Source organism: Phyllobates terribilis, unplaced genomic scaffold, assembly GCF_046119375.1.
Source record: "Phyllobates terribilis strain yellow unplaced genomic scaffold, ASM4611937v1 Scaffold_5__5_contigs__length_657084704, whole genome shotgun sequence".
Lineage (NCBI taxonomy): Eukaryota > Metazoa > Chordata > Amphibia > Anura > Dendrobatidae > Phyllobates > Phyllobates terribilis.
In genome coordinates this window covers 60722854-60747069 of record NW_027362765.1, presented here as the reverse complement: position 1 = coordinate 60747069, position 24216 = coordinate 60722854, and the positions used below count along the sequence as shown (strand labels likewise).

The window sequence follows — 24216 nt, the reverse complement described above, 5'->3', positions numbered from 1 at the left end:
TAGGTTAAAAGGTTGAAACGCGCCATTTGTTACCGCTTTTCTCTGACATGTACAGTACAGACCAAAAGTTTGGACACACCTTCTCATTTAAAGATTTTTCTGTATTTTCATGACTATGAAAATTGTACATTCACACTGAAGGCATGAAAACTATGAATTAACACATGTGGAATTATATACTTAACAAAAAAGTGTGAAACAACTGAAAATATGTCTTATATTCTAGGTTCTTCAAAGTAGCCACCTTTTGCTTTGATGACTGCTTTGCACACTCTTGGCATTCTCTTGATGAGCTTCAAGAGGTAGTCACCGGAAATGGTTTTCACTTCACAGGTGTGCCCTGTCCGGTTTAATAAGTGGGATTTCTTGCCTTATAAATGGGGTTGGGACCATCAGTTGTGTTGTGCAGAAGTCAGGTGGATACACAGCTGATAGTCCTACTGAATAGACTGTTAGAATTTGTATTATGGCAAGAAAAAAGCAGCTAAGTAAAGAAAAACAAGTGGCCATCATTACTTTAAGAAATGACGGTCAGTCAGTCCGAAAATTTGGGCAAACTTTGAAAGTGTCCCCAAGTGCAGTTGCAAAAACCATCAAGTGCTACAAAGAAACTGGCTCACATGAGGACCGCACCAGGAAAGGAAGACCAAGAGTCACCTCTGCTTCTGAGGATAAGTTTATCCAAGTCACCTGCCTCCGAAATCACAGGTTAACAGTAGCTCAGATTAGAGACCAGGTCAATGCCACACAGAGTTCTAACAGCAGACACATCTCTACAACAACTGTTAAACGGAGACTTTGTGCAGCAGGCCTTCATGGTAAAATAGCTGCTAGGAAACCACTGCTAAGGACAGGTAACAAGCAGAAGAGACTTGTTTGGGCTAAAGAACACAAGGAATGGACATTAGACCAGTGGAAATTTGTGCTTTGGTCTGATGAGTCCAAATTTGAGATCTTTGGTTCCAACCACCGTGTCTTTGTGCGATGCAGAAAAGGTGAACTGATGGACTCTACATGCCTGGTTCCCACCGTGAAGCATGGAGGAGGAGGTGTGATGGTGTGGGGGTGCTTTGCTGGTGACACAGTTGGGGGTTTATTCAAAATTGAAGGCATACTAAACCAGCATGGCTACCACAGCATCTTGCAGCGGCATGCTATTCCATCCGGTTTGCGTTTTGTTGAACCATCATTTATTTTTCAACAGGACAATGACCCCAAACACACCTCCAGGCTGTGTAAGGGCTATTTGACCAAGAAGGAGAGTGATGGGGTGTTACGCCAGATGACCTGGCCTCCACAATCACCAGACCTGAACCCAATCGAGATGGTTTGGGGTGAGCTGGACTGCAAAGTGAAGGCAAAAGGGCCAACAAGTGCTAAGCATCTCTGGGAACTCCTTCAAGATTGTTGGAAGACCATTTCCGGTGACTATCTCTTGAAGGTCATCAAGAGAATGCCAAGAGTGTGCAAAGCAGTCATCAAAGCAAAAGGTGGCTACTTTGAAGAACCTAGACTATAAGACATATTTTCAGTTGTTTCACACTTTTTTGTTAAGTATATAATTCCACATGTGTTAATTCATAGTTTTCATGCCTTCAGTGTGAATGTACAATTTTCATAGTCATGAAAATACAGAAAAATCTTTAAATGAGAAGGTGTGTCCAAACTTTTGGTCTGTGCTGTATATGGAATTTTAATTAAGAAAAAAGGATATATTTTTTTATATAAATCCAACAACACTATCTCCATTTTTATATTCTCTGGCTGAAACAGACAAGTTGGAACTGGTAATGGTGAACAATTTTTTTACAGTTTTGCACTTTATTAACCTTAATTTTGTGGCGTCAAAATATTTACACGATTAGTCACGTTGGGTTCATAGGGCCCCAGTTTTCATCTTGAAAAATAAACAATATATTAAAGAAGAATTTTTACTTACTTTATTTTAAGAACTTAAGGTAGAGCATCTTAACTAAACGAAAATATGGAATTTTTAGTAATCAACAAAATTTAAACATCTACTTATGCACTATGAAAAAAACAAGTAATTATTTGGCTCAAGAATCACATATCTTCTTATGGTGCTCATAGCACATACATTTCTTGTAATTATCACATCAGGTTTTGTTTTTTTTGGTCACTAGATCTCACATACAACTGACATCAACCTATTTCCAGAAAAGAAGGGTCAGTGTCATTATTGAGTTATCTTTTCAGGAAACTTTGTTATTTCGAAATTTCTGCTTTTATTTTTTTATGAGCTCTTACTAATTCCGTCAAAAAAAAAGTTTCAGAATTTCCTTTGGGGTCATTTTAGTCTTATTATTAATGTTATAAATAACATAAGCATTGATTGCTGATACATTGAAGAGATATATAAAAAAAAAAATATGACCATTGGCCATCTTGTACTGGGCCGAGCAATGTTTTAAGTTTTGCACAATTTGACGTTTGTATAAACGCCACACTTGGTTTTATTGTAAAAGTCTATTATTTCCAGCGTCTTTTTACCACCTTCACCTATAACTTTATCATTATGCATAGTTGACAGTACTAGAAATGCCTTGTTGTTTTTTTGCTGTGGTAAGTGTAGTCGATGCAGCGTCACTAAGGACAGAGAGGCGTCCAAACAGGGAAGCTACGAAAACGGACGGTTACCTTCCTTCCATATTTGCGGAAATATGACGAAAACAAACACGATTGGGGTCCAATGGACACCACGCGAATAATTAATAGTTAAATAATACATACAAATGTTAAATATTTTATAGACAATAGGATTGTAATTACTTTTTAGAACAAATGGTCATTGCTAAATCTATACATTTTCTAATAATTATTTAGTGCTATAAGTTGTTTTTCCTTTTTCTTGTACAAAAGTGACTTTACTTCATTATAACTTGTAATTTTTCTTTTACATATTGACAGTGTCATGATTTAAAATAAAGGTGGCTTTTCCAATATATGAGTTCTCTGATGTTTAACAAGATTTGATTTATCTATAAAACATTTCCCACATTCTGAACATGAAAATGGCTTTTCCCCTGTGTGAGTTCTCTGATGTTTAACAAGATTTGATTTATCTATAAAACATTTCCCACATTCTGAACATGAAAATGGCTTTTCCCCTGTGTGAGTTCTCTGATGTGTAACAAGATGGAATTTATCTATAAAACATTTCCCACATTCTGAACATGAAAATGGCTTTTCTCCAGTGTGAGTTCTCTGATGTCTAACAAGATTTGATCTCTGATTACAACAATACCCACATTCGGAACATAAAAATGGTTTCTCCCCTGTGTGAGTTCTTTGATGTTTAACAAGAATTTTTTTCTCACTAAAATATTTCCCACATTCTGAGCATGAAAATGGCTTCTCCCCTGTGTGAGTTTTTTGATGTGAAATAAGATGTGCTTTCCTTTTAAAATATTTCCTACATTTTAAACATGAAAATAGTGTCTTCCCTGAGTGACTTCTCTGACGTGAAAGAAATCTTGATTTAATATTGTAACATTTCCCAGATTGTGCCCATAAAAATGGTTTCTCCCCTGTGTGATGTGCTTCATGTTCATCAGTACTTTTGTGCTTTTTGTTTTTCATATTTTCCTTTAATGAAGCAGAAGAAAGGACCTGTTGAAAAGGATCAGATGATAGATTTTTCCTAAGAAGGGCTTGAGGTGTATCTGGGATAATTCCATGTTCTTCATATGTATCTGATGTGATACCATGATCATCTGCTGCAAAATCTGAAAATATCAGATGTCCTTCTGAGCTCCTGGTACAGTCATCTGCCAAAAATAAAATTATTATTTATCAATAACACTGCATTGAAATTGTATTAATATTTATACTATTTTATATAATTTCCAAACAAACTATAATAGAATTCAGCTTTAAACTGAGTAAGACAGTAGACTACTACCCAAGGACTAGTAGATTATGATGTTAGGCCACCAGTTTGTGCTTTGTCAGTACTTTGTCTTTTCTGTTGAATCAGTGTTCTCTATAGGTTCTGGTTTCACGTCACCTGTCACCAATCATTTGCAGTTTCATGGTCAGTGGACCCTCATAAAGTCAACAGTCAGTCAGTGCTATTAGATAGTGGAGATATCTCACACTTCGTGACAAGTATAGTACATGCATCTAGCACAGAGCACAGCAATATGGTCATGTAAAAATAAGATATGGCTTTGGTGCAAATGTAGGTTGTTTGTTTTTACAAAATGGAACTAAGCAATAGATATAACATAGTAAAAGGAGCTTGTTCTCCTATATTCTATGTATTGGAAGTCAACAGAAAGCATTGGATTCCATCATGAATATGGGAGCACTGGGAGATCTGAAAATGAATTTGCAGCAGTGTCCTCTGTAATCCATGGTTGACAGTCGCTCGTTCTTTCAAAGATCACTTGGCTTAAAGGCTATGGACACCTTTGTGCACAACAAATAGTTAACCACATATGTGACTAAGCTTCTGTAGTTAATAAAGCTGCATGTATCTGGTTTTTAGCATTGAGCTATTCTGATCATAGCTGTTTTCTCAACTCTTCCATATTCAAACTTTCTCCAGCGCTGGTCACATGGTAGGTTTTGATTTCTCATGAACTAGCAAATTCTTCATGGCTGTTTACCACAACCAAGCACACACTGCCAGGCAGGTATATGATCTCTCTGTCATCTTTCTCCTCTCCATAGAACATATTCACACTATGAAGTTCTGCACCGTAAAAATAATGGTGTCTGATGTTTCACAAGGAAAAAAGTGTCAACATACAGCTTTCTGATTCAGTTAATGGACCACGTTATTTCGGATGGCATCTGAGTGGTATCTGGGAATGCAGACCTATTCCCTTGAACGGGCGAGTTCAATACACAAAAAGGATCAAACAAAGACATGTCTGCATTTTTTGGCGGAGAGCTTTGGAGTGTGTTCACACCTGTATTTGTGAGATTTTGTCTGTTCTATTTCAGGAAAATGGAATTTATGTCCAAAACTGATCTGTTGCACAACTGATGCAAACAGAAGCAGAGTGGTCCCGTTAATTGTTGTGGGGTCCGTCTGGGTTCCATTATGTGTTCATTTTTAGAATGGATAACAAAGTTCTGCATGATGAACTTTTTTTACCATTTAAAAAATATATACAGGTGCTTCTCACAAAATTAGAATATCATCAAAAAGTTTATTTATTTCAAACAGAGTACTCATTACAAACAGAGTGATCCATTTCAAGTATTTATTTCTGTTAACGTTGATGATTATGGCTTACAGCCAATGAAAACACAAAAGTCATTATCTCAGTAAATTAGAATACTTTATAACAACAGCTTGAAAAATGTTTTTAAAATCCGAAATATTGTCCTACTGAAATGTATGTTCAGTAAATGCACTTGTGTCACCCTGGCCTGGATGCCATAAGTGTAATTAAAGCTGTGTCTGAGAGCAAGGGGGAGCTTCTCTAGTCAGGGGAACATTAGCATGCAATGCCTCCTGTCTCATGCCAGTAGGGGGAGCAGGTTGCCCCTATAAAAGCTGATGCTGGGGGCAGGGTTAGAGAGAACTTGAAGGCCTGTCTCAGGACTGAGACTTGTCCCAGAGCAGAGCAGGGACAGACCGTTTTGTATTGCACCTAAGAGGAAGTGTGGCAGGAGGAGAGCCACAAGCCAGAGACAAGAGGCGAAGAGAGCCTGTCTTAGCAGATAAAGGACTTAATTTACCAGACTTTGGTGTCTGAGGCTGGGAGGATTCCACATCCCCCAGCAGATAACCAGTTCGCAGGGGACTGTATATTCCTTGGCCTAAGAAGCCTGGAGGCCCTGCCACAACCGAAGGGACCAGTAAAGCCGTACAAGGCTGGGAGCAGAAAGGAACCCACGTCGCAGGCCATACAGGCGAGAATACACGGAAAGCTCGGAAACGTGGGCTGTTACTCTATAAGGAGGAGATAGCCAGAAGGAGCGCAGAAAGCACGGTAGGCCTACACCCTCACCCTGACCAGGGCCAATTTCCCCGTTGCTCTCAGACATCCAGGTCCCCTCCTAGCTGGGACTGTTTGTGGGTCAATTTACCTGTTCTAGTAAAGACCCTGGACTGCAACCTGTTGTCTGTGTGCTCCTTGCTCCTCCAGCACTATCAGCACTGGGACTCTCACTACCATCACTCCCACCATCCATTATACTGCCCTGAGGCCGCACTCTTCCCGTGGGGAGTCACACTACCGTAGCTGCATACCTCATCAGCCCCAGCGGTCTGCATGCAGCGGCGGTTCCTAATAACCGCAATCCACGGGTGGCGTAGTCGGACATTATCAACCAGTACATAGCAGACTACCATTGGCCTGACCACCCTGAGCCGCGGGACCGGGCCGCCACTACTACCCCCATCGTTTCTCTATTGCCCGGATCCGCATGCCCCACGGCCCAGGGGGCGAGTCAGCTTTGGCGTAGTCGGCAGGATTTCGTGCCCGCAACCACCGGGTACTGCGTGCCTGAAAAAGACTTTTGTAACTTACCTGTGGCGAAGTTTCCCGCCGTCCGGAGTCATTTCCCGCCATCCGGAGCCGATTCCCGCCATCAGACGCCATCTTGGACCGTTTCCCGCCGTCTTCTGCCATCTTCCCGCCATCCGCAGCTGCTTCCCGCCATCGGACGCCATCTTCAGGACGCCGTGCGGGAAGAAGAGGGGCGTGGACGTCAAAATCGTGCGAGATCCGAAGCTCCGCCCCACGCACCGACGCTGTGCAAGGTCCTGGAAGGGAGAGAGAGCGACGCTGACGTCATCAGGACGCGACGCCAGGTCCTCGTCCATAGCAGCAGCAGCGGAGCCGCGGCCTACAGAAGAGGATCGTCGGAAGGTAGGCCACGCTTAACTAGGGGGGGGAGGAAGATGTCGGATACAGAGGCGCCCACTACCACCAACGCAGCTGCAGCAGCGGTGATGCCATTTTCCCTGCCCTATATCCCTGGAGCGGCCTGGCTGCCCAAGTACTCAGGGGAGCCCCATGCCCTAACTGACTTTAAGGAAAGGCTGTACAGTTTGTTCCAGGTTTACCCCCTGACAGAGGAACAGAAGGTCAGCATATTAATAGGGCAGTTAACTGGCGCAGCCCAAAGGGAGGTAAAATCATGGCCCACTGAGGAGAAAAGGACTGTGAAGGGTATTCTGGCCCGGCTGCGGGGTACCTTTGACACACGTACCTCCGCTGAGATTAAAATGAGGTTCTATAGATGTAAGCAGCGGGCACAGGACAGCATCAGAGACTATGCCCTAAATTTGCAGGAAGCCCTAAGGGCCATCCAACAAACTGACCCTGGCAGCGTGCAGGAAACGGATAAGTTACTAACAGAACAATTCATAGAAGGTCTGCTATCTAGCGCCCACAGGGCCCAACTGCGCCTCATGTTCTTTCAGAACCCTGATCTGACCTTTGCCCAATTTAAGGACAGGGCCATAAGGGTGCTCCGTGAACCTGCAACTAGTGGCGCTATAAACCCCCGGCGCCCTGCTCTCACCTACCACCAGGAGGCGGCGCCCTCCTCTATGGACCCCGTGGGGGCTGATGCTCAGGCCCTGAACCAAGCCCCGTCGAAAGACCTGCACCACCAAGTCCAGGAGCTGACCAGGAGCGTCGCGGCGTTGACCAGGACCGTCCAGGCGTTGCAAGTGGACCCGTCAAGACCCATCGAGCTGGCTTCAAGTCCGGAGGATGTCCCGTGTCGTCGACAGAGGAGGATCCCGTCGTTCCGAGGGAGGCCCACAGACCGCTACGCAGAGGATGGACAGCCCATTTGCCGTCGATGCAACCAGCCCAGACACATTTCCAGGTACTGTAATTTAAACGGGTCCAACCTGGGGCAGAGGGCCAACCCCCAGGCATAAGATCACCAGGCCCTTACAATTGGCGTAATAAGTACGTTGGGGGGCGCCCGGTTTTACCCATGGTGCTGGACGGTATCCCCATGAGCGCCTTGCTGGATACTGGGTCGCAAGTAACCACTATCCCTTATGTACTTTTTAAGCAGTATTGGACTGATGCTGATATCACACGGTATCCAGACAGTAACTTGAGCATCATCGCCAGTAATGGCTTACCCGTGCCGCAGATGGGGTTCAAGGAGATGACCATTAAAATTGGTAAAGTTGAACTGCCGGCACAGGGAGTAATTATTGTGGACATTGACTGTCGTGAAAGTCACCCTAAAATAACTGTGGGTACTAACGTAATTGAAAATTGTCTTTCAGAGGTAATTGTAATTCTACAACAGGTGGCAGTGAATGCTAGTTCCAGCCAACAGAGAGTCCTCAACAAGGAGATAAAAGCCCTGATGAGACGGCAGCAGGTAGAACTGTCTGGTGGTGAGATCGGTAGCGTAAGACTGAGTGACCCATTCCCCATTTCCTTGCCTCCCAAAAGTGAAATGATGATCTGGTGTCGGACTGCAATCGGGTTGAGAGGTAGAGACTACCAAGCCATGGTAGAACCCGTGTACTCAGACAGCAGGCCCACCATTTTGACAGCCCGGGGGTGGTTGATGTCCGTCATGGGAGGGTGCCCGTCCGCATACTCAACATTGGGAAGAGGGAAGTACACTTACCCAGGTACGCTACACTCGCCAAACTGTTTGTCGTCGAACACAAGGCTATCAGGGCCGTGGAACCCTTGCCTCCATCTCCACAGGCGGAGGGTAATAGCTCCCAGAAACAAAAGGAGGACTGGTGCCAGAAACTCCACGTGGGTGCTGACTCCACTCCCCTGCACCAAAAACAAGGAGTCTACCGGGTGGTACAGGAGTACGAGAGAGTCTTTAGTAAGCACCCGCTAGACTTCGGCAGAGTAAAAGGGATAGAACACCACATCCCCACAGGGAGCCACCCACCGATAAAAGAAAGACACAGGCCTGTACCCCCTGCACATTATCAGAACGCCAAGGGTATGCTGCGGGAAATGAAAGAAGCTGGGGTCATTAGAGATAGCTGTAGCCCCTGGGCTGCCCCCTTGGTTCTGGTGAAAAAGAAAGACGGCACCATGAGAATGTGCGTAGACTATAGACAAATCAACCGTATCACCCACAAAGACGCATATCCGCTGCCTAGAATAGAAGAGTCTTTAGCCGCACTAAAATCTGCTAACTTCTTTTCTACTTTGGACCTTACTAGCGGGTACTGGCAGGTTCCTGTGGCAGAGGCTGACAAGGGGAAGACCGCCTTCACCACCCCGATGGGACTGAGCGAATTCAACTGTATGCCTTTCGGGCTCTGCAACGCACCAGGGACCTTCCAGCGGCTGATGGAATGCTGTCTAGGGCACCGAAACTTCGAGACGGTCCTCCTTTACCTGGACGACGTGATCGTCTATTCGAAGATCTACGAGGACCATCTAAAGCACCTGGCCGAGGTGTTCGAAGCCCTGGCAGGCTATGGCCTGAAGGTGAAACCATCGAAGTGTCACCTGTTGAAGCCGAAGGTCCAGTACCTAGGGCACGTGGTAAGTGCGGAAGGAGTAGCCCCCGACCCTGACAAGGTCACGGCAATCAAGAGCTGGCCAAGCCCCTCGAACATCAAAGAGGTGAGACAGTTTCTCGGGTTGGTAGGCTACTACCGAAGGTTCATCCCAGGGTTCACCAAGATGGCAGCTCCTATGCAGGACCTCCTGATCGGACAGTCTAAGTCCAGAAGTCTAAAGCCACCCTTCAAGTGGGATAAACCGGAAGAGGAGTCCTTCCGCCAGCTAAAGATGGCCCTCACGGGGGATGAGATCCTGGCCTACCCTGATTATGGCCAGCCTTTTATCCTTCACACAGACGCCAGTAATGTGGGACTGGGAGCCGTACTGTCCCAAAACCAACAGGGCAGAGAACGGGTGATCGCATACGCCAGCGGAAACTGAGGCCCACCGAGAGGAACCCGGAGAATTACAGCGCCTTCAAGCTAGAATTCTTGGCGGTGGTGTGGGCCGTGACGGAACGCTTCAAGCATTACCTGGCCTCTGCAAAGTTCACGGTGTACACTGACAACAACCCGTTAACACACCTAGACAATGCAAGACTGGGTGCCCTAGAACAGCGGTGGATGGCCCGTCTCTCCAACTATAACTTCGTGATCAAGTACCGGGCCGGCAAAACCAATGCCAACGCTGACGCCCTATCAAGAATGCCTCACTTACCTGAAGGTGACGAAGACCCAGAAGAGCTGGAAGAGGTAGAACTCCCCGCGTTTCACCGGTATGGAGCCGCTCAACACTCTCACCGCGTGAAGGAGGAGGATCTAACAACCGTGATGATCAATCCCCTACCTCACCACAGCTGGGCCGAGACCCAAGATAGTGACCCTGCCATCCGCCTGGTGAAAGATCTGCTGACCCAGGAAGACGCCCGCATGGATCCGGATGCCCCAGAGGAAGCCAAGCAGCTATGGAAAGAGAAGAGCAAGCTGTTCCTCTACGAAGGCAAGTTGTGCAGAAGGAATGTCAACCACCGGACGCACGAGCTGACCTGGCAAGTCGTGGTCCCAAGGCGGGATGCAGCTATGGTCCTGGGGGCCTACCATGACAGAGCGGGGCACTTCGGTTGGAAGAAACTGGAGTTCCTGCTTAGAGGAAGGTTCTTTTGGGTCAGCATGAGAGGAGCTGTAGAAAAATGGTGCAGAGACTGTGGCCCTTGTCACCTAAGGAGGAAGGACCGTGCCAGCCAGAAGACACCCTTGAGGCCCATCGTCACCATGCAGCCTCTTGAGCTGGTAGCTCTGGACCATGTCAAATTGGCTCCCAGCCGGTCAGGATACATCTATGCCCTGACAATCGTGGACCACTATTCCCGGTAAAGGACTTGACAGCCCAAACAGCGGCCAGAGCCTTCCAGCAATACTTCTGCCGTCCACACGGGTATCCGGAACAGGTCCTGACAGACCAGGGTCCAGCGTTCGAGGCTGAAATCTTCCAGGAGTTCTGCAACCTCTATGGCTGTAAGAAGATTCGTACAACGCCTTACCACCCCCAAACCAACGGGATGTGTGAGAAGATGAACAATATAGTCATTGATCTCCTGAAGACGTTGCCCCTGGAGGAACGCAGCCTGTGGCCAGAAAAACTGCCGGACCTGATAGACCTATACAACAATATCCCGGTGAATGCTACAAACTGCACCCCGGCTTACCTGATGCGAGCTAGACCAGGTAAGCTACCCGTAGACCTGGAGATGGGAGTCCTAATACCTGAGGACACCTCCCCGGATGCGGACTGGGATACGGAAAGGCAACTGCAGTGCAAGAAGGTACAGGAGAGTGTGGAGAAGAGCGGCAAGAAAAACTCTTCAATCAACACGCCCCTGCTGGTCCCCTAGAACCTGGTGAGCAAGTCCTAAAGCGGAAAAGAAGGCTACATAAGTTGGACGACCAGTGGGAAAGGGAACCCTACACCGTACTGCAGTCAGACCACGACAACCGAAAGGTGTGCGTGATCACCAAGGACGGAGGAGAAACCACTAGTGTCGTCTCCAGACACCACCTCAAAAGGTGCCCTGAGCAACTCCGTAGTGCAGAAGAAGATCAGAGTGACCTTGAACCCGCAGAGGACAAGGAAGAAATGATCAGCACCGTTCTCGGAGAGTTCCCTCAGTCCTGGACTCGCATAAATGATGCCATAGTGGTACTTGTCCTGCATTTCCTGCAACCGGCACAGCAACAACCAACACCAGAGCCGGAAGGTGAAGAGGAGCAAGCCGTTCCAAAGGCAGAAGAGCCTGTACCAGCAGCCCAGGAGAGTCAACCCTCTGCTGACAGTGAGCCTGCCATGCCTGCGGTAAGCCAAAGGACCCGCAGACAGCTGCCTGCCCTACCTGTACACCCAGCTGGTAGCTGTACCCCTAACGCTAGTGGTGAAAGCCAAGTCGGTCCACCACCAGACAGTGGGTTAAGGAGATCAACCAGGAGCACAAAGGGGCAGATACCCGCTCGCTGGAGAATATAGAGTGTACTAAAATTGTAAATAACCCTGTGCCAAATGTTGAATTGTTTGCCAAGTTACATGCATGTTTGGTAATTCTGTGTTTCAGCTTCTTGCAGCTACCGTAAGGACTCAAAGGTTATGGACTTTGTATAACCGGGACCTTGTGTGGACTGCATTCTGAGCCTAACCCAGGAATGAACTAAGACTGTAAAGGACTTGGGGTAGGACAGACCCCCACCTGGTTAAGGCTCCCCGTTGTGCTGGTGATATGGACACCCGGTCACAGACCACACTGTGACCTTAAGAACTCAATCTGTGCGTCGTTTGTCTATTAATGTTTTATGGTTATGCACATTGTCTTTGTTTATTGTTTAGTCCCGGAGTACTAAATTTCACTAGGGGGGAATGTGTCACCCTGGCCTGGATGCCATAAGTGTAATTAAAGCTGTGTCTGAGAGCAAGGGGGAGCTTCTCTAGTCAGGGGAACATTAGCATGCAATGCCTCCTGTCTCAGGCCAGTAGGGGGAGCAGGCTGCCCCTATAAAAGCTGGTGCTGGTGGCACGGTTAGAGAGAACTTGAAGGCCTGTCTCAGGACTGAGACTTGTCCCAGAGCAGAGCAGGGACAGACAGTTTTGTATTGCACCTAAGAGGAAGTGTGGCAGGAGGAGAGCCACAAGCCAGAGACAAGAGGCGAAGAGAGCCTGTCTTAGCAGATAAAGGACTTAATTTACCAGACTTTGGTGTCTGAGGCTGGGAGGATTCCACATCCCCCAGCAGATAACCAGTTCGCAGGGGACTGTATATTCCTTGGCCTAAGAAGCCTGGAGGCCCTGCCACAACCGAAGGGACCAGTAAAGCCGTACAAGGCTGGGAGCAGAAAGGAACCCACGTCGCAGGCCATACAGGCGAGAATACACGGAAAGCTCGGAAACGTGGGCTGTTACTCTATAAGGAGGAGATAGCCAGAAGGAGCGCAGAAAGCACGGTAGGCCTACACCCTCACCCTGACCAGGGCCAATTTCCCCGTTGCTCTCAGACATCCAGGTCCCCTCCTAGCTGGGACTGTTTGTGGGTCAATTTACCTGTTCTAATAAAGACCCTGGACTGCAACCTGTTGTCTGTGTGCTCCTTGCTCCTCCAGCACGATCAGCACTGGGACTCTCACTACCATCACTCCCACCATCCATTATACTGCCCTGAGGCCGCACTCTTCCCGTGGAGAGTCACACTACCGTAGCTGCATACCTCATCAGCCCCAGCGGTCTACATGCAGCGGCGGTTCCTAATAACCGCAATCCACGGGTGGCGTAGTCGGACATTATCAACCAGTACATAGCAGACTACCATTGGCCTGACCACCCTGAACCGCGGGACCGGGCCGCCACTACTACCCCCATCGTTTTCCTATTGCCCGGATCCGCGTGCCCCACGGCCCAGGGGGCGAGTCACACTCAATACTTGTTTGGGGCTCCTTTTGCATCAATTACTGCATCAATGCGGCATGGCATGGAGGCGATCAGCCTGTGGCACTGCTGAGGTGTTATGGAAGCCCAGCTTTGATAGCAGCCTTCAGCTCGTCTGCATTGTTGGGTCTGGTGTCTCTCATCTTCCTCTTGACAATACCCCATAGATTCTCTATGGGGTTAAGGTCAGGCGAGTTTGCTGGCCAATCAAGCACAGTGATACTGTTGTTTTTAAACCAGCTATTGGTACTTTTGGCAGTATGGACAGTTGCCAAGTCCAGCTGGAGAATGAAATTTCCATCTCCAAAAAGCTTGTCGGCAGAGGGAAGCATGAAGTGCTCTAAAATTTCCTGGTAGACGGCTGCGCTGACTTTGGTCTTGATAAAACACAGTGGACCTACACCAGCAGATGACTTGGCTCCCCACACCATCACTGATTGTGGAAACTTCATACTAGATGTCAAGCAGCTGGGATTGTGTGCCTCTCTACTCTTCCTCCAGACTCTGGGACCTTGGTTTCCAAATGAAATGCAAGACTTACTTTCATCTGAACACAACACCTTGGACCACTGAGCAAGAGTCCAAGTCTTTTTCTCCTTGGCCCAGGTAAGACGCTTCTGGCGTTGTCTATTGGTCATGAGTGGCTTGACACAAGGAATGCGACACTTGTAGCCCATGTCTTGGATACGTCTGTGTGTGGTGGCTCTTGAAGCAATGACTCCAGCAGCAGTCCACTCCTTGTGAATCTCCCCCAAATTTTTGAATGGCCTTTTCTTAACAATCCTTTCAAGGAAGCGGTTATCTCGGTTGCTTTTGCACCTTTTTCTACCACACTTTTTCCTTCCACTCAACTTTCCATTAATATGCTTGAATACAGCACTCTGTGAACAGCCAGCTTCTTTAGCAATGACATTTTGTCGCTTACCCTCCTTGTGAAGTGTGTCAATGACTGCCTTCTGGACATCTTTCAAGTCACCAGTCTTCCCTATGATTGTGGAGCCTACTGGAACAAACTAAGAAACCTTTTTAACTAAAATCCTCCATAATCCGAACTTCCCACTCCCGTCTCCAAGATTTCTCGCGTGCTGCGCCAATTCTTTGGAATGCACTATCAAGTTCGATTAATTCCCAATACCCACAGTTTCAAGCGGACCCTAAAAACCCATTTCTTTAGACTGGCCTATCGCCTCAACACACTATCTATCTATCCCAGTTTTGGCCCATATTAAAATCTTCTTCAATTTCAGGGTCATACCATCCATGCACATAATAGCCTCGGTCAGGACTGTATACATACTGGCTGGCGACCAGTCCATGTATTATTATTTATCCTATTTAGTATATCAAGGCTGCATTATACAATATATGTACATTTTACCTTTTGTGTCTCCCCCATTTCCTCATAGACTGTAAGCTTGCGAGCAGGGCCCTCACTCCTTTCGATATGAGATACGCTTATTCTGTATTGTCTGTATAAGTCCCCCCTAAAATTGTAAAGTGCTGCAGAATATGTTGGCGCGATAAAAATTATTATTATTATTTTAAAAGCTTCGGAAGCCTTTGCAGGTGTTTTTTGTTAATTATTCTAATTTACTGAGATAATGACTTTTGTGTTTTCATTGGCTGTAAGCCATAATCATCAACATTAACAGAAATAAACACTTGAAATAGATCACTCTGTTTGTAATGACTCTATATAATATGAGTTTCACTTTTTGAATTGAAGAACTGAAATAATTTAACTTTTTAATGATATTCTAATTTTGTGAGAAGCACCTGTATATAATGTGAATAAAAACAAAGTTGTAATTTTTATTCAAAATAAATCACTGTATTGTACAAGTTGTTACAATTACAGGGACACAAAATATGTCAATGTTTACTGTGATGGTTTTGTAAAATTTTTTTAATAGTAATTCTATAGAAACAAATCTCTGGTGATTACTTTTCAAAATGTATAATGTACTGGTATGAAATCTGTATAGAACTTTATATTATAAGATGTACAGAAGAATGCTTTTGAGGTTTTCAGCCTGAGAAAACTCTCCTGTACATAGCAGTGCAGCCTGTGGCTCACTAGTAATGTTTCTACCTTCCATATCAGGGGTCCGGAGTTTGATTGGGCAGCACTTACAAGCTTCAAAAGTATATTAAGAGACATCCACTGAGTGTCCTGTATAATCAGGACTGTGAATACAGAAGTATCTCTTCTGCATCAAAAGTGGCAAAAACAAAAAGAATGAAAAAGGTTAAGTGCCTAATATGTCATGGTACCAAAAATGCACTATAATTGCAGAGCTATAGCCTAAAAAAAATCAATACTAGAAGTAAAAGATTAAATTAAGAAGCATCACTATCTATCTATCACACATGTAAAATATAAAGTAATAAAAATGGATCAAGTGTAAGGTAAAAAAAAATCAGAGGCAAGATATATAGAATATAAGAACATGATTGTACAAAAATAAGTAAGGGAACCAAAATCAGTTTAAGATTTAAAAACAACAGACACATAATCAAAGTGTTTAATAAGGGGAAAAATATACTATGTAATGATGAGATTGGATGGTAGTAGGTTTACAAAAAAACAGGGTAATACCGGACATTACAGAATGTAATGTAATATAGTAATTATGTTCCGGAAGACTGATCATGTAAACTGACCAGATATGTGCAAGAGATGAAATGTCAGAACATGTCTCAAGAATAATCATATATTATTATGTGCACAAACATGGCACATTAAAAGAAATAGCCATAATAGAGGTATGTTCGTCTTGGGATGGTGCCAACCTCAAGGTGCGTTTCTGGCGCTGATAGTTTTTTAGGTTACACTCACCTGTGCTGTTATCTGTAGGAATCTCCTCTTTAAACCGCTCATCATCCCTCACATATGTCTCTGTAGTATTAATATGGGTCAGATATTTACCCTGAAACAAACATTGTACGAGTCACAGACAGATGAAGAAGTCACAAGAAAAGAAAAAAAATCATAAATTATCATGACAATCAAAAATGACAGCAGTAGTTATCACATAGCTGCAGATCTCCTGTATAATTTCAACCTGTCTGCTAATAATTCTAACTAGCAATCTCCATAACTAGAAAATTGTGAGAAGATCCAGACAACATCTATTGTCTATGATCAGCTATATCCTGTCATCTCCACCAAGTATAAAAGATACACTGAAATGCCACATGATTAGAGACACCCCATCCAGTGACTTTTTGTTTTCAGAACCGCAGCAATTAATCAGACCTTCACAGCCTTCTACACATCGTAGGGGAGATCTCATGACACCTTCTCTTCATCTACCTGATGATTCTGAGGAACATCGGGATCTTCTTGTTTACAGTCCTGTGGAAGAAGAGGACGGGGACATCTCTCTGGTGTTGTCCTCTTACTGGATAGAACTGGAGGAAACACATACAGGGATTGAATTCATTCTTTACCTACAGATAATTATAGGTCGTGTGCATTTAGTCCTGTCTATTACCTGGTGATGTGAGGGGCTGGGGAACCTCCATCATGACGTCCTTGTACAGATCTTTGTGTCCTTCTAAATACTCCCACTCCTCCATGGAGAAATAGATGGTGACATCCTGACACCTTATAGGAACCTGACACATACAATGATACAATCATCCCCCCGATCCCTTCACAGCGTTACTGTATAATGTCCCAGCATTGTCACCTCTCCAGTCAGCAGCTCAATCATCTTGTAGGTGAGTTCTAGGATCTTCTGCTCATTGATGTCCTCATGTATCAGGGGATGAGGTGGGGGCCCCGTGATTGGGCTCAGGGGTCTTCCCCATCCCTCAGACACAGGGGCCTGACAGCGCTCACTAGAGGTCTTCTTCACTACTGTGTAATCCTGATTATGGAGAGACACATTAATAAATCTCACTACAGACATTTCCAGAGTCCTCACCTCTCCAGTTCTGTCCATCTGTTATTCCCATAGATAAGAATGATGTAATGTGACGTCATCAGAATCTCTCACCTCTCCAGTAAGCCGGAAGAGGATCTCTAGGGTGAGGTGTAATATCCTCTCCGCCATCTTGTCCCTGTCTCTATCCATCCTTGATGGTCAATCAGGAAAATTCTCTTATATAGAAGATCTCCACTGAGAGGATCCGATATTGTAGGGACCTGAATGGGGAGAAGATGACGATGTAACATCATAAAGATCCCATGTAAGAAATCTCCGGAGCTGTTACCGGCTTCACATGATCACTACATCCAGTCATGGCCCCGTCCTGCCCCTGGTATAACACACAATCACATTATAGTCACATACAGAGATTTATCACAGGCTCAGCACTGAGGGGGTTAATAGTGATGGGGGATCTCCACATACCTCCACCTGCAGAGCCGCCACCACATATATGGCTGTTCTGTGCGCACAGGACCTGTGATGAGGTCACAGGAGGGGAGGAGTCAGGGGTCACATGATCAGGGGCCTCAGTGGATGCAGGACTCTGCTGTGCTGGTTGTCATGGTGCTGGATGAGGTGAAGGTTATGTGTGGGGTCAGGAGGGGTTTACAGTGTGGATGTAGCAGAGCCGTGTGTGTACGAGGTGTACGGAGCGGAGCCGTGTGTGTACGAGGTGTACGGAGCGGAGCCGCGTGTGTATGAGGTGTGTGGAGCGGAGCCGCGCGTGTACGAGGTGTACGGAGCGGAGCCGCGCGTGTACGAGGTGTACGGAGCGGAGCCGCGCGTGTACGAGGTGTACGGAGCGGAGCCGCGTGTGTATGAGGTGTGTGGAGCGGAGCCGCATCTGTACGAGGTGTACGGAGCGGAGCCGCGTGTGTACGAGGTGTACGGAGCGGAGCCACGCGTGTACGAGGTGTACGGAGCGGAGCTGTGTGTGTACGGGGTGTACGGAGCGGAGCCGCGTGTGTACGAGGTGTACGGAGCAGAGCCGCGTGTATGATGTGTACGGAGCGGAGGCATATGTACGAAGCGGAACCACGTGTGTACGAGGTGTGCGGAGCTGTGTGTGGACGAAGCGAAGCCGTGTACTATGTACACATGTCAATCATCTGGAGTGGGATGGAGAGAATCTAACCGGGGTCCACACTGGATTATTCAGGTCTCTGTATCGTCTTCGTCCTTCTTTTCAATCTATAATTTCTGTAAAACACCAGAGCATATCGAGCAGTCAGGCTCAGATTCCTGCTGCTCGGGGTTCAGGAAATAATGAATATAAAGGGTCAACGTCGTTTTAATTTTTACTTAATAATAATGACCAAGAGGAAAAGTCAGTACCTTCTTGGTCATATCATAAAGAGGTTTGACTATGACTGAAAAGTTCTTATTGAACTTATGATAGTAATTAGCAAAACGTAAGAATCTTTGGAAAGCTTTAAGATTAGTAGGTTGTACCCATTCAAGGCACGGCCTGTACATTAACGTGATTCACCTGAGCACAATCATTTGACCTATGTGAAGATTTTCACATTCTGCCTCAGAAAAAAACAACCAGAATTAAGAATAGAATCTGGAAGACAAGATCTCATAGATGACCGAGATTAGATAAACAACTGGAAAAAAAAATCCCTCAAGATTTAACCTCACGAGTCTCCTAATTGATGGTAGGATTGTGTTTCAGCAACCAGGGCATACCAAACACAACTTTGGCTGGCAAGGAAAGAAGAACCATGAATGAAATACACACGTGGTCAAAATTGTTGGTACCCCTCGTTTAATGAAAGAAAAACCCAAAATGGTCACAGAAATGACTTGAATATGTCTAAAGTAATAATAAATTAAAAATATATGAAAATGAACAAATGAAAGTCAGACATTGCTTTTCAACCCTGCTTCCACAGAATTTAAAAAAAAATTAAACTCATGAAATAGGCCTGGACAGAAATGATGGTACTCCTGAAAATAATGTGACAAAAGAGACATGTTAAATCAAGTTGTGTCCACTAATTAGCATCACAGGTGTCTACAATCTTGTAATCAGTTAGTGGGCCTGTATATAGGGCTACAGATGCTCATTGTGCTGTTTGGTGACATGGTGTGTACCACACTCAACATGGACCAGGGGAAGCAAAGGAAAGAGTTGTCTCAGGAGATTAGAAAGAAAATTATACACAAGTATGTTAAAGGTAAGGTTATAAGACCATCTCAAAGCAGCTTGATGTTCCTGTGACTACAGTTGCACATATTATTCAGAAATTTAAGATCCATGGGACTGTAGCCAACCTCCCTGGCCGCAGAAGGAAAATTGATGACAAATCAAAGAGACAGATAATACGAATGGTAACAAAACAGCCCAGGATAACTTCTAAAGAGATTAAAGGTGAACTTCAAGCTCAAGGAACATCAGTGTCAGATCGCACCATCCGTCGTTGTTTGATCCAAAGTGGACTTTATGGGACACAATCAAGGAGAACACCGTTGTTGAAAAAAAATCATAAAAAAGCAGACTGGAATTTGCCAAACTACATGTTGACAAGCCACAAAGCTTCTGGGAGAATGTCCTATGGACAGATGAGACAAAAATGGAAGTTTTTGGCAAGGCACATCAGCTCTATGTTCACAGATGGAAAAATGAAGCATATCAAGAAAAGAACACTGTCCCTACTGTGAAACATGGTGGAGGATCTGTTATGTTCTGGGGCTGCTTTGCTGCATCTGGCACAGGGTGTCTTGAATCTGTGCAGGGTACAATGAAATCTCAAGGCTATCAAGGGATTCTAGAGAGAAATGTGCTGCCCAGTGTCAGAAAGCTTGGTCTCAGGTCGTGGGTCTTGCAACAGGATAATAACCCAAAACACACAGCTAAAACACCCAAGAATGGCTAAGAGGAAAACATTGGACTATTCTGAAGTGGCCTTCTATGAGACCTGACCTAAATCCTATTGAGCATCTTTGGAAAGAGCTGGAACATGCTCTCTGGAAAAGGCAACCTTCAAACACGAGACAACTGGAGCAGTTTGCTCATGAGGAGTGGGCCAAAATACCTGTCGAGAGGTGCAGAAGTCTCAATGACAGTTACAGGAATCGTTTGATTGCAGTGATTGCCTCAAAAGGTTGTTTAACAAAATATTAAGTTAAGAAGAACCATCATTTCTGTCCAGGCCTATATCATGAGTTTAATTTTTTTTTAAATTTTGTAGCCCTGCTTCCACAGAATTTTGAGAGACTATAAGGCTGGGTGCCCACGTAGCGTTTTTCATGCGTATATGCTGCGGAATTTCCGCAGCGTAAACGCATGTGAAACGCTAGGTAATCCGCCCCCCATGGTCCCCAAGGGGATTCCGCAAGTTCTATGCACATGCTGCGGATTTTTCCGCAGCGTTTATGCTGCGTTCAAAAATCCGCAGCATGTCCATTAATTTTGCGTTTCCGCATGCGGAATTGCCTTATACAATGCAATAAAAAACGCAAGGCAATTCCGCATGTGGAAAACGGACGATAAACGCATGCGGAATTCCGCATACGTTTTTCTGGGAGAGGACTTGCAGAAATGAAGCAGAAATTTTCTGCTTCATTTCTGCAACATTTCTGCATGTCCCTTGCCAGAAAAACGCATGCGTTTTATTGACGCGCTTTTGTATGCGGATTTTACATGCATTTTTGTAAGCTTATTTAAGGCGTTTTTGAGCACAAATAAAGTTATTGAAAAAAAAAGGGAAATCCTGATGTCATTTCCTAGTTCAACCCCTCTTCACCATTTTGCTTTTTGCAAAAGACAGGATGCCACACGAATTGCAGCCCCTGGGGGTCAGCAGACCATGCCTAAACCTTCTGCTAATGACTTGCATAAATCTCCTGCACTACAACGTTGAGCAGGTAATATAAACTATATGGTTTTTTTGGGGTACATTATTTTTATGTAGTGTGTGTACTAACCTATTATTGTTCTATAGGAGCGTTTAAGGAGGAGAAGACGGCCCAAAAAGATGTGGGTGCACCCTATCTTGCAGGAGCGGACGGATAAGGGCCACTTCAATGTTCTCTACCAGGATTTAAGGAGGTAAGATATATGTGAAGAAAGTATATTGTCACCCGTGTATGCTGTTTTTTTAAAGTTTTGTTTGTATACTATGTTACAAAATTATCTTTTAATCCTTTTTTTTTTTTTCTCTGTTTACTATAGTTTTCCTGAAAAAATTTCAACAGTTCTGCTGTCTGAACATTACTGCATTTGATCGGCTGCTGAGCCTTATGTCTCCTGACCTGGACTACCAAGACACCGTAATGCGAAGGGCCATCTCTGCTGAGGAAAGGCTGCTCATCACCTTGCGATAAGTTGGATGTCGATTTATATGTACCTGGTTTTGTTCGCCACCCTGCGGTGATGGCTGGTGTACCTGGTTTTGTTAGCCACCCTGTGGTGATGGCTCCCCTGTGGTGATGGCTCCCCTGTGTCTGTTTTTGTGTACATATTTTTGGCTTGACCATGAGATCACCATGCACAGAGATCAGATTGAAAAGGTCACTGATGTGTTAACTCTAGAGCAAACATCGTAGGCAGACACAAAGTCAAAACACAATATAAATTGATATGTGTGAACTCAAGAGCAAACAAAAGATGACCAAAAAAATACAAAATGTGGAACCCCCCCCCCCCAAAAAAAAAAATAAATAAAACCGCGCCCATTGCTGGAATAGTATTTTGTAATAAAGACCTTAATTTTTTAAAAAGAGGAATCAATAATGGATAATTACTGTTGGCTTGTATTTCTTTTTATGGCTTTTCTAATTTTATATTTTTCCTTTTCAGGCTTTTGGCCACAGGAGAGAGCTATACATCACTGCACCTCCAATTTAGGGTTGGTAAATGCACCATTTCCAGAATTATGAGGTGCACATGTAGCGTCATCTGGCAGAAGTTGCAGCCCATTGTGATGCCTTCTCCAACAGAGGAGACTTGGCTGCAGGTCGCAGCAGGCTTTCAAACTGTGGCCAATTTCCCAAACTGCATTGGTGCTGTTGATGGCAAACATGTGAGAGTTCAGCAGCCGCCACGATCAGGATCACGCTTCTTTAATTATAAGAAGTATTTTTCTGTGGTCCTGATGGCGGTGGCTGATGCACATTTCAAATTTGTTGCCATTGACGTTGGTGCTTATGGCAGTACTGGGGACTCTCGGGTGTTTAGATCATCACAGATTGGGCTGCAAATTCTTCAAGATGGCGGAACACTCCCAGCCCCAAGACCTTTGCCGGGTTCCACACATCCAGTTCCTTTTGTGATGGTATCGGATGAGGCATTTCCCTTACAGACCAACCTGCTGCGCCCATACCCACAAAGGGCACTGAATGCCCGGCGGAGGATTTTTAATTATCGGCTGAGTCGTGCACGCAGATATGTGGAATGCACCTTCGGAATCATGTGTAGTCAGTGGAGGATCTTTCAAACTGCCATCCAGTTGGATACGGAGACCGTTGACACTGTAATTAAGGCATGCTGTGTACTCCACAACTATGCTCGTGAATACAGCAGTGAGCAAGATGAGGAGTCACAGCTATCTGAATTAATTACAGTTGTCAACTCCGGTCAGGGAAGGCCATCCAACTCTGGTGCCAGGGTGCGAGAAACCTTCGCTGACTACTTCATGAGTCCTGAAGGTGCCGTGCACTGGCAATACTCCTGTGCTGGTGTTGAGCAGCCTGACCAGAAGAGAAGATCTGATGAACAATAAAGAAGAACTTCTTGCTTTTTTTTTGTTAAAATAAAAATGTACAAAAAAGTGTTTATAAAAAAAATAAATTTTGGTTAAATTTTAATTTGTCTAAAATATTTCTTGAATTGCAACCTTCTACGTATTGTTTTCCGACCATACGTCAACGCAAAAGTGAACAACCCACAAGGATCAGAGCCTGTATATTGGCATTACTACCTAGAGCACTCTTCCAAAGTACTGTCTGCTAAAGTCATCCCTCACCATTGTTATTTGCTTGTGCTAAGAGCAGAACTAGCAAAGAACAGTGTTGAGAGTAGTATTCATCCAAAAAATAGTTGTGTCCAAAATATCAAAGTATATTTCTAATTTAAAAACGACTGTATACAGCCGACCACATACGTAGATTAGTTTGAACAAATTTTAAAAATGTAGAGTTCCTCTGACCTGCGCTATGGTGAGCGCAGATCAGGGTAACACTTTTTCATTTAAACCCAATCCAACCACATATACACTTGTAAAGTAAAATTAACAGATAGTTTAACTAATTTTTTTTTTTAATACATAATATAGAATAACTTTAAAAACTTTGTAAAAACAAAAAACAACAAACTTCTAGAAAATTTTATCGGACAAACATTGCCCAAAACTTGGGAATAAATTACACATTGTGTACGGCACACCTGTCCTGTCATCATTTTAGGGCCATAAAATACGGGCAGCACCTGTAGGTTGTTTAATTATATAAAAATAAACACCTTTTCTTACAGTCCCCTACGTCTGAAGCCTGGTATAAGTGACCATAAGAAAAGGTCTTTGTTAATTGTCTTACTCTCTAAAACATTGTGTATCTATCGACCTACAGGTGCTGTCTGTATTTGCTAGGGTCCAAAAATGATGACAGGGAGGGGTAAAATTATTGAACTACAAGTTATGAAGGTCTTGTATGAAGCTGTAGCCAGGAAACATTTCTTGTGAAAAACTTGAGTTGGGGGATGGTCCTCTGACAAATGATGATCCACCATGAGCCATTTGGCGACCATAACTTGGTTGCATATCTTCAGGACGGTATGATGCAACCAGCCCAAAACGCTGGGTTGCAGCTGCTGGTGGTGGTGGAGGCACACTGGGATTGAATAAATTAAATATTCCACATAGTACGGCTGG

At 44.8% G+C, this 24216-nt stretch overlaps 2 protein-coding genes and 1 long non-coding RNA gene across 3 annotated transcripts in view; 1 reads left to right on the top strand and 2 right to left on the bottom strand.

Annotated features, from left to right (window-relative positions):
• Positions 1-17785, bottom strand: part of LOC141272008 (uncharacterized) — a 326760-nt gene extending 308975 nt beyond the window's left edge. The window contains exon 1 of the mRNA XM_073682287.1: positions 17765-17785. The gene's annotated coding sequence lies outside the window, so the exon portion shown is untranslated. The remainder of the gene's footprint in view (positions 1-17764) is intronic.
• Positions 1884-6708, bottom strand: LOC141272028 (uncharacterized). The gene is made up of 2 exons (XM_073682313.1): positions 6510-6708; positions 1884-3788 (listed from the first exon to the last, which is right to left on the bottom strand). Exon 2 carries the CDS (start codon positions 3598-3600, stop codon positions 2938-2940), a length of 663 nt encoding a protein of 220 aa, XP_073538414.1. The 5' UTR covers positions 3601-3788; positions 6510-6708; the 3' UTR covers positions 1884-2937.
• Positions 17786-20964: 3179 nt separating the features above from the next.
• LOC141270877 (uncharacterized) lies at positions 20965-23060 on the top strand. The gene is made up of 3 exons (XR_012321747.1): positions 20965-21214; positions 21292-21398; positions 21522-23060. It is a non-coding gene; the product is annotated as an uncharacterized lncRNA (long non-coding RNA).
• Positions 23061-24216: the final 1156 nt, after the last annotated feature.